Source organism: Cajanus cajan, chromosome 2 (assembly GCF_000230855.2).
Source record: "Cajanus cajan strain Asha chromosome 2, NIPB_CcT2T_4, whole genome shotgun sequence".
NCBI classification, from domain to species: Eukaryota; Viridiplantae; Streptophyta; class Magnoliopsida; order Fabales; family Fabaceae; genus Cajanus; species Cajanus cajan.
The window spans coordinates 1978292-1988946 of NC_138518.1; the positions used below are offsets into that span (position 1 = coordinate 1978292).

Genomic DNA, 10655 nt, shown 5'->3' on the forward strand with positions numbered 1-10655 from the left:
AAATTAAGATTTACTTATTATACATAGATTAAACATATTTAGTCATAAGTTAATTTAAATTTATTAAAAATTCACAAATATTTCATACACCAGTTAGTAACTGAACTCATAATTGAATTGTTTATGGTCAATCATTCTCAATTAGTAGAGTTGAATAGGTCAACTAATGATCTAATATTTTTAGGATAAAATATCATTTAAGTTCCTAAAAATGCATGTCGATAACACTTTGGTCACAAACATATAAAAAAAATAAAATGATTTTTTGAAATTCTAATTATTTCATTTACTTTGTATTTGATTGAGGAGTTTTAGGAGGATAGTTAATTTTTTTTTGGAGAACTTAAAATATACAAAATTAAAATATTTTGTTGAAATTTAAGAAGAAATTGAAAATTATAATAATTTACGAAAGTAGCTAAAATTGTAAAATTTTCAAATTCCACAAAAAAAAATATAGGAATTAAAATTTATGCATATTTACTTTTTCTCTCTTTTATCACCTCCATATCTTCCTTCTCTCCCTCTTTCATATTATTCTTCTTTTGTCCTCTCTTTTCTTCCCTCTCCCCTTCTCTTTTCTCTCTCATGTCTCCCTCCTCTCCCCTTCTTTTCCTCCTTTGTAGATTTAAGTAACACCAACACTCATAGGAGTCACAACAAGGAATTCAATCCTTCCACTATTAATCTACCTTGCAACTTATACATTCTTTGTTGGAAGTGAGATCTCCAAACATATCTCTCTTCTCTCCTACCTCATCCTATTTCTCTCATTTTGATGTAAAAAGTATCAATATTTTTTAAATTATTAAATATTTTAAATTATTTAATGTTAAAATTATTTTCTAATGCACCTATATATATAACTAAAATAACTATTTCAAATCTTAGTGTATTTTATACCTCATCTTTTAATTAATAAGTTTTTAGCTAGTTTTTTAAATAATTTTTTGGGAATTTTGTTTTCATAATCTCTTATCTTTAACAATATTTTTTTTCATCTATACACATATATATAGACACACACATATATGAGAAAGATTCAAACAACCCTAGTGTAATTTTTACTAAATATTACATTACTTAATAACTTTTATATTAAATGTGAATTTTGTAAATCTAACCATTAAATTATAACTTCATATTATTTTATATGTTTATATCAAATTTTGTTAAAAATTGAACAATAATTTAAAAGTAATTAAAGTATTCATATTTTATTATATTTTAATATATATATATATATATATATATTACGTCAATTTTTTTTTATAAAAATGAAATATCAAATCAATTTGAATTAATATAAAATTTTGTATATATGATCTAATAATAAAGAACTTTCAATCTAATGGTTGAATTTACAAAATTCACATTTAATATAAATTTATTAAATAGTGTAATACTTAATAAAAGTTACATCGGTTTCATTTGAACTTTCATCTCTATATATATAATTTCTATTCTTTTAAATTGATTTTAACATTATTTTCAAAAAAGTAATAGTTAAAAATATTTTTTTTATCACAATATAAATTATTTATCACGAAATTAAAATATGATTTATATACTCTAAAATATTTATTTATTATATTTTTATATAAATAAATATTTATTATGTTCATTGCGTAGATTAAAATTAAAATACTAATTCTTAAATATTTAAAAATTATCTATTATTTATTTTTGTAAAGTTTAATGTTAAAGTTTTAATCAAGAAGATATATCCATTTTCGTGTATAGTTTATTAAATTATTTTGTCCTTATAATTATTTCCACGGACTCTTTTGAATTTTCGTAAGTCTTTGAACTTGTCACATTCTCTAATTAATCACACTGTTATTTTTTTATTATTTAAAAAATATAGAGACACTATGTGTCTTTTCCTTCTAGTTCAAATAAAGCATTTAATAAGTGAAACTTTTTTTTAAATCAAAGTAATTAAAATTATTTGATTTCTAATTCTTTGAAAATTTAAAACTTTTCATTTACACATCCTGAAGTTCTCAGACTTAACAACTTATTATCATTTTAATCCTTTAATATATGTTAATATTACTTTCATTCTATCTTATATAATGCAAACTAAACGCTTATTCACCCTAAACTAAATGTTTATCTACCACTACATATTAAATATGATCGGTTATATCTTACTTTAAAGTGTTTTTTCTTTCTAGTTCAAATAAACATCTAATAAGTGAAATAAATTTAAATTAAGATAATTCAAATTTCTTGATTTCAAATTATCTGATAATTTAAAATTTTTCACAAACATAAGTTTAAGTTCTTAAACTTAACATCTTATTATCATTTTAATCCTTAAATATACTTTAATATTACTTTTATTTTAGCCTATGAAATGTAAAAATTAAATTCTTATCCACCTCAAACGAAATACTTATCTACCCATATATATTAAATAAGATCAACTTTCTTGTGTCAGTGATAACTAATTTTTATCAGAAATCATGAGCACAAATAAGGTAGGTATTTTTCTCTCAACATAGTTTATTGCATACTCAATGACATGAACATACATAAGGTAAATATTTTTCTCTTAATATAATTTATTTCATTTTCAATTTTAGGATTCAAACTCGAGACAACTTAATTAAAAGACACAATCTACTATAATTACTTTATGCCAACCAATATTTGTAAAGAGTTTAAACATTTTATATGTGCATTATACAAACTAATTACTAGTTACATGTAACTAAATTTTATAACGAATTATATATAAAAATATTATATTTAAATATTTATAATATATTTAATTTGTATAAATAAATATTTTTAAACAAAAATTACATGTTAAATTTATGATAAGAAAAAAGTTATATTGTGACACAATATTATTTTTAATTACTAATAATTTACTTTGAAAATATTAAAAATTTATAAATAAATATAATAAATAAAAATTCAATTGAAGAAAAATATCCTATTAAAAATGCTTTCTTTAAAGAAGTCCCCTAATAACTGATTATGTTTAATATATAATAGTGGATTATTTTGGTCACGTATTTCTTTTAATTTTTGGACTAAAGTAAGTAAAATATCATATATGTAAAGATTTTTATTTTTTTTATTATTTTTTTTACTATCGAATACCATCATCCATAATTTGAGGAACCCATGGTGTCTCACTCTTGCCCTTTATTTTATTGAATAAATTCTATCAAAATAATTTTCTGCACGTCATGCATGACGTGTTTTCTTGATAGCGTGCCTCTTCTTCATTCAACTTATAATTATTTTTTTCCGAGCTTAGTTGAATAATTCATCCTCGCACGCATTCCAGTCAACGAGTGATTTTAGTTTCTACAATTTTTAATTGATCTTGTTTAGACTTTTAAAGTTTCTTGTATAAAAATAAATTATCAAGTATAATAAGGGTACATGTGTAATTCATTATTCCTTTAAAAAAAAGTGTAATGCATTATTAATTTAAATAAATTAACATAGAAAAAATATATAATAAAAATGTAACAGTTTTTTATTTTGTAATTTTTAATTTGTAAATCTACGAAAATCAATAATAAATTATACTTTTCTTCCATTTATATTAATTATTAGATGAAATTTTAGAGTTATACTTAATCATAACAATTAAATATAAGCAATTAAAAATAGTGAAATGAACATGATGGAATGGTGAAGTGTTTAGACATTATGTGTTCACATATTAAGAAAATAATTTATTTAGTGAACTTTGATATTGCACGAGGTGCGCCTTCAATGTATCGGGTGTTGTTCTATTTGAGGCTCTCTGTTTGATCACGTTCAATGTAGGATGGGTGATACAGAGCATGAGAAGAGAGACTTATCTCGGATTGGAACTGTGTCGAGCATGGTTGAATGACATTAGACGTGGGAGCTCTAGGAATTCTTTGACTTAGTGATGTTAGGCCCAATGTTGTTTGGCACCCAAAATGGCCAAGCTAGAGTTCTCTTTTTGGATTTTGCTAGGTGTCGAGATGGTGACATCAAGTGAGACTCAGGTAGAGACTCTTTACCTGAGATGGGCTTGAGCGTGGTGTTTTACTATGCCAAGCGTGAACTCACAGGGGCCTCTGCCTTAGCCACTTCGGGTGTGGGATGTGTAGTGTTAGGCGTGATCGAGGTAGAGAACTCTTTGCTTGGATGGCGCCAAGCACAAGGTAAGTAGCGTCATACATGAGTTGTTGAAGAAAAACATGATGATGAGGTTGATAAAGTGGTGATTTTCTTGTTGGTTTAAGTTGTTACATGCATGAATATGTGATGAATAAATTGAAATGTTGAAGTAGTATGTGATGATTTTATAGTGTGTTGATAGTTGAGAGGTGGATATGAGTCTTGAGTTACTTGTTAACAGTGTTGTATGTTGTCTATGGAGTTTAGTTGAATATATACCATGTGTTGTTGAGATGTTGATTGATTATAGAGTTGAATTTGAGATGTGAGTTGCAAAGTTATGTGTTGATTTTGTTGTTGTGTTGTAACTATAATGAGTTCTTGTGTTGTTGAGTTGTGTTGATCACTTAGAACTAGAAGAAATGTTTTTGAAAATTGCATATTTCATTGTGTGGATATTGTATTGTGGTGTTCCAAGAGCCAAGTTGAAAACCTTTCTTGAGAAGTTGACCCTTGAAGTGGAGGCTATGTTGTTTCTCCTTTAGGACTTTGTTGGTGCTGTATGTGGGTAAGGTCAAGGCACACATGTATGAAGTGACCATAGTATGGGGGCCATGTCGAGTTATACTGATTACAAGTGAACAACCAAGTAAAGTACGAAGTTAAAAACTTAGTTCCTAATTAAATGAGTATTGAAAGGTTGTGGTATTTGGAGGATAGTTAGTGGGCTAATCTTATACGAGACTTGGTTAAGCTAGCTAATGTTGTGGTAGGCTTGTACCCAACTGTTATACCCTAACAGTAGTACTATATTTCTTTGTTTAAGTGGTGACATCCGAGAAACTAGGTTGTTATGTTGTGGATTTATATCCAATTTGTTGTTGATCTAACAAGTCTAAAATGATCATTCTGTGTTGTCGGTTCAGTAAGATCAAGTCACTTAAACTGTTCATCTTGTGTTGTAGGAGATCTCCTAGTTGAAGTGTGTGATGATGCATATAGTTGTTGTGTTGAACATATGATGTATTGAGTTGAATGTGTTGTTCATATATTATGTTGAACTGAGATGATTTGTGATGCTGTGTTGAATTGGAGTTGTGTTATGTTGAATTGTGTTGTTTTGTTGTGTTGTTGAAGTTGAGAAAATGATTTGATGTTTCCATGATGTATTTATGTTGTTTCTTTTTTATTTTAACTTATCCTTGCATGTCTCCATATGGTGTGGATTATGATGATCATACGTGATATAGAAGCAGGGTAGGGAGGGTTAGAATGTTGCAGTGGAGGTCATACAAGGGCATTGGAGCTAGATGTTTTGGATGGCTACCCATTAGTTGTAGGTTTGTATAATAGTGTAGTTGCTCAATTGACAATTTAAGATGTATAAATTATGTTATTGGATAATTGTATTTGTATTGCATCTATTTATTTAGTTGATATTCTTTTATATTTGTGCAATATAATATATGCTATAGTATTTGTACATCTATAATTTTAAGTTGAATATTTTCCATTGCTAGTAGTCATGTCTTACAGTGTATATAGAACAAGTCGAATCATTACAAAAGGTATGAATATTCAGAAAAAGAAATTAAAAGTGTAACATTTGGTTCAAAATTAAAAAATACACATGAATTAACTATTTAGTGTCATTTTAGTTCAAAATTTTTTAAAATTAAAAAATTATCAAATAATCTTATATCAATTTAACTAATTATTATTTTGATCCCTAAATAAATATTTCTATTATTATTTTAGCCACATACTTTATATTAACGTGATAGTGAATTTGGGCTTTCAAATTGTCAAAACAAGATGACCATTTACTGTATGTTAACATGAATTTTCGTAATTAATATTATGTATATATATATTTTAAAAAATTATAAAAATTTGTAAACTTAATTTATTCGATAATAGATTTTAATCAAATAAATGTATTATGAAAATTTAATACTACGGATGATAGAATAACTTTATAAAAATAACTTTATCCTACCTCTCCCTATCTCTCTCTTTATACATATTGTCAACTTTGTGTTAAAAAATTAAATGGAATACATATTCTCCAATATAGAAAATGAGGTACGTGTTATACCTATATATTATAAATGATCAGATATTTTTATACAAACGGGTCTTCATTATAAATATATATACTACCCACCACAGAGTTCAACTGCAAACTAGGAACTCACATCCTCTGACTTTTCCCTTCAGGCCACATAGAATATGGCAAGCACTCCAAGCATTCCATCACTCATAAAAGCTTGGGTCTACTATGAATATGGGAACATAGAAAAGATTCTCAAATTTGAATCTAACATACCTATACCACACATCAACGAGGATCAGGTGCTCATCAAGGTTGTGGCTGCAGGCCTTAATCCTATAGATTATAAGAGGGCTCTTGGCATTTTCAAGGACACTGACTCTCCCTTTCCTGTAAGCAGATTTTTCCATTTTGTTTCATGTGTAGTCAGTATTTTTTTTATTTTTTCATTTTGTATCGTTTGATGATGTGTTTGGTGTTGGAAATTAAGACTGCTCCAGGGTTTGATGTTGCTGGTGTGGTGGTAAGAGTGGGAAGTGAAGTGAGAAAATTCAAGGTGGGGGATGAAGTTTATGGTGATATCCATGAGTATGCTGTGCGTCCAAAATCCATTGGGACTTTGGCAGAGTATACTGTTGCTGAAGAGAAACTATTGGCTCATAAACCTTCCAATTTGACCTTTATTGAAGCTGCTGCTATTCCTGCAGCCATCATCACCGCTTATCAAGCACTTGAAAAACTGGAATTCTCTGCTGGCAAATCTATTCTTGTTCTTGGAGGTGCTGGTGGAATTGGAACCCTTGTTATTCAGGTTTTATGTCTTTTGTCTTCACTGGTTAATTAATGTTAAAGATCTTATGTCAATTAATGAAATAGTCAAAGTAGCATACATAATTGAGACACAATTCTTATTTTAATAGATTAGTTACGTAGGATTGAGTTAATTCTAACCTTAAATTCTAGAACATAATTTTTTCAGAAGTTTTATTTATTCATCAAATCATATGATTTAATCCTATGTGAACCTTACTTCATGGATTTTTTTTTATAAAAAAATGAATTATATATGATCTAACTCAATTTTATAAAAATAGTAAGGAATATAAAGATTATTTCCTACTTTTATTCACTATATTGATAATATTTTTCATTGATATGAAATCTCTAACAGGTTTGTTTACACAAATATTGTAACATAATTATATACTATTAATATAATATTTATAAAATATTAAACAATTTGTTGTGTATTTGACTATTTTTTGATGATGTAGCTCGCCAAGCACGTTTTTGGCGCATCTAAGGTTGCAGCCACTGCTAGTACTTTGAAACTGGATTTGTTAAGGAACTTAGGAGCAGACTTGCCAATTGATTATACAAAAGAGAATTTTGAAGAACTGGAAGAGAAGTTTGATGTAGTGTTCGATACAGTAGGTCAGTGTTGAAACTGAACATAAATTATTTGCTTTAATTTACATGAAATTAGTTGGATCATGTATATATAATACATAGATTTCATACTAATTAATATATTATTAATTATTATTACTGAAATTTAATTGATTGATTCCAAAACAGGAGAGAGTGGCAAGGCATTGAAGGCTATAAAAGAAGGGGGCAAAGTTTTGTCAATAGTACTACCTGTGTCTCCACCGGTTATCCCTTTCTTTGTCATTTCAAATGGTGCTGTGTTGGAGAAATTGCAACCTTACTTAGAAAGTGGGAAGGTGAAGGCAGTTTTGGATCCTAAGAGTCCCTTTCCATTTTCTCAGATTGTGGAAGCATTTGCATACTTGAAGACAAATAGAGCCATTGGGAAATTAGTCATAGATCAAATTCCATAAACATACATAACTATATATGCATATATATACCAAGTTCTGCTGTGCATTCTGACCTAATTTGTGTTATAATGGCAATATTAATATATGAGTGATTAGGGGAGAGAGAGCACAGCTTTAGCATTTTGTGTTCTAATAATGTCAGCATTGCTAGACAAGGGAGTTTGCTAATTGGTGGTAATAAAAGAATCTCGTATTAATTTGTGGATGCATTTGTGACGGTTTCTCATTTGAGTTCTGATTTGGATATAAGAAATGGTAGGTATAAGGCATGTGATCTCTCACTTGAGTCACTTCCATTTGAACTTGTAGTTTATGTCTTCTTTCGAGTTTGCAGTTCAACTGTCGTTTTTTTAGCAAAGAAAAACCTTTTCGATTGTTGCGTACATATGCTTCTCTCAATTAATCTATCTTTTTCAAATTTTACTTTGAAAGGCTGATCAAAAAAAAAATTTTCTCGTGAGATGTGGAAAGAATAAAATAATGAAGATTAAATATTTAATAATTGAACTAAACAATCATAATTATATTAGCCAACAGAAATCACATTTTGTGCATACAGATTAGTTCTTAGTTATAAAAAAAGATAACAATTATGAAAATAACAAAACTGATATATCAATAATTGAAAACACCTCCTCCACCAATCAAATTGCAAAACAAATAATAATCATTAACAAGAATTTTAACCAAACTCTGTTTTTCCCTGATTTAATATGAACCAGTATTCTTGCAGTGTATAATCTATTCTTATTCATAGTATTGGCATATATATTATCCAAAACTGCCTACAATCAACTTAAAGAATTCACCTTTCCATGCATGTAATGGCACTTTAGCAAAACGACCCCTCAGATCTTATAGAAAAGATTCTGTATGTATAATATTTTCGGTCACCTTCACCAATTTACATACATTCTCATTCTAAGTAAGTTTAATTAATACTATGTAACCACTCACAGGAATCACAACTAGGAAATTCAATCCTTCCTCTATTAATCTACCTTGCAACCTATACATTGTTTATAGGAAGTGAGCTCTTCAAACATACATAACAATTTTCTAACCACACCGCATCTTGATGATCCACTATGAAAAGTAATTGTCAAAAAATGGAGATAAGAAGTCTTCTATTGAAAGTTCCTAGTCCCCAATTCCTCCATCCTTGATATCAAAATGTCAAATGTTGGTTGTATTTGCAAAATGGACTCCAGTGCCTAAGTTAGTAGGTATTTGGAGCGTTTAAGTGTGTTCTGTAAGATTACTTACCTCATGAAGGTTTGATGTAGATATATTTATAGGTAAAGAATTATTACTATTAAAGATCTGGTCATTAAGTGCATTCATGAGTCATCTTGTAATGATCAAGCGTTATTCTTTGTAATGATTACAATGAGGGATTTGGCTAGACCAAAGAGTTTTCGGTCATACAAATTACTATTCAGTATTATTCCAGGAGTCGTTAACCGACCACATATTGAATCATTCGAGTACTTTTCTATAAACGGGACTGAGATGTTATTGATCCCGAGACCTCTCTAATACAAAAAGTTTTTCCTTCTACTCTTTTACTATACCTCATGCTCATTTTTTTTACCAGTAACTATTATTGTTCATCCTCCTCATCTCACTCTCTCAATAGTTTTAGAATTGGCTGGTTAATGACTTGGTTAAGACACTAAATTGATAAATTACTGATCGAACTAGCTAATGAATCAATAATTAAATTATGTGAATCGATATGATGAAAAATAATGTTTAAAGACATGTATATATTATTTGAGTGACATAATTACTAAAGACCAGTTATGGGGTGTAATTAGAGACAAGGAAGTCGATTAAGAAGGGTGGAGGGACAAATTTTATAAATTAGAATTTATTCAATAAATATTAAATTTATAAAAAAATATTCATAATTATATTCTTTTAAAATAATCCAAGAATATATAATACAAAATATATTTACATATAAAAAAAAAGCCAAACATATTTTTTTTAAAGACTTAAATCTTTATATAGAGTTTGTAAGTTTGCATCATTCACAAATGGTAATAAATATCTTTTATTTATTAAACCAATATAAAGTGAATACTAATAAAAAAAATTGATTGTAAATATAATTATCTATAGTATTTAAAATAATAATATATAAAATGAAAACGCTATTAATATGCATGATTCCTTTTTTGGAGTAACTATGGTATTAGTGTGGAGAATCTACTTCCAAAAGTAGTGACTAATCTTTGCTTGAAATTGTGAGTGTACACAAGGTTGATATTTGATTCTCAACATATAGTTTATTTCATATTCAAGGTCAAGATTCAAACCTTAGATAATTTAACTAAAAGAAACAAGTAAGTTGTTAACACTATGTCAACCAAACTGTGGTTCTAACATGCATTGATAGAACTCCAAAACATCATGTTTGGAAGTATTTTTATACTTTTAAACATGGTGGATGTTTCAAGTGATACAAAGGATTAAAATAAAAAACTTAATAGTGACATTTGTTAAGAAATGTAACTTGCTAACTGTACCAACCTGGCTCAACGCCGAGCTCAACCGAGTTCATTAGACAATCTTGACCGAGGTGACCACCTGGTCAAACTAAAGTAAATACATTTAACGCTGAGGTGTTA

The 10655-nt window shown here is 28.0% G+C and overlaps 1 protein-coding gene across 1 annotated transcript; it reads left to right on the plus strand.

Moving 5' to 3' along the window:
- The first annotated feature begins 6287 nt into the window (after positions 1-6287).
- On the plus strand, positions 6288-8228 carry LOC109791795 (2-methylene-furan-3-one reductase). The gene is made up of 4 exons (XM_020351143.3): positions 6288-6567; positions 6666-6986; positions 7450-7609; positions 7754-8228. The coding sequence occupies exons 1-4, from the start codon at positions 6355-6357 to the stop codon at positions 8017-8019; spliced, it is 960 nt and encodes a 319-aa protein (XP_020206732.2). The 5' UTR covers positions 6288-6354; the 3' UTR covers positions 8020-8228.
- The last annotated feature ends 2427 nt before the right edge of the window (positions 8229-10655 follow it).

What these genes read in the sequence shown, in the direction of transcription:
- LOC109791795 (XM_020351143.3), top strand. Translation starts at nt 6,355, where the DNA reads ATGGCAAGCACTCCAAGCATTCCATCACTCATAAAAGCTTGGGTCTAC. An exon ending in ACACTGACTCTCCCTTTCCT is followed by an intron (nt 6,568 to 6,665) that starts GTAAGCAGATTT and finishes TTGGAAATTAAG; the next exon opens with ACTGCTCCAGGGTTTGATGT. An exon ending in TTGGAACCCTTGTTATTCAG is followed by an intron (nt 6,987 to 7,449) that starts GTTTTATGTCTT and finishes TTGATGATGTAG; the next exon opens with CTCGCCAAGCACGTTTTTGG.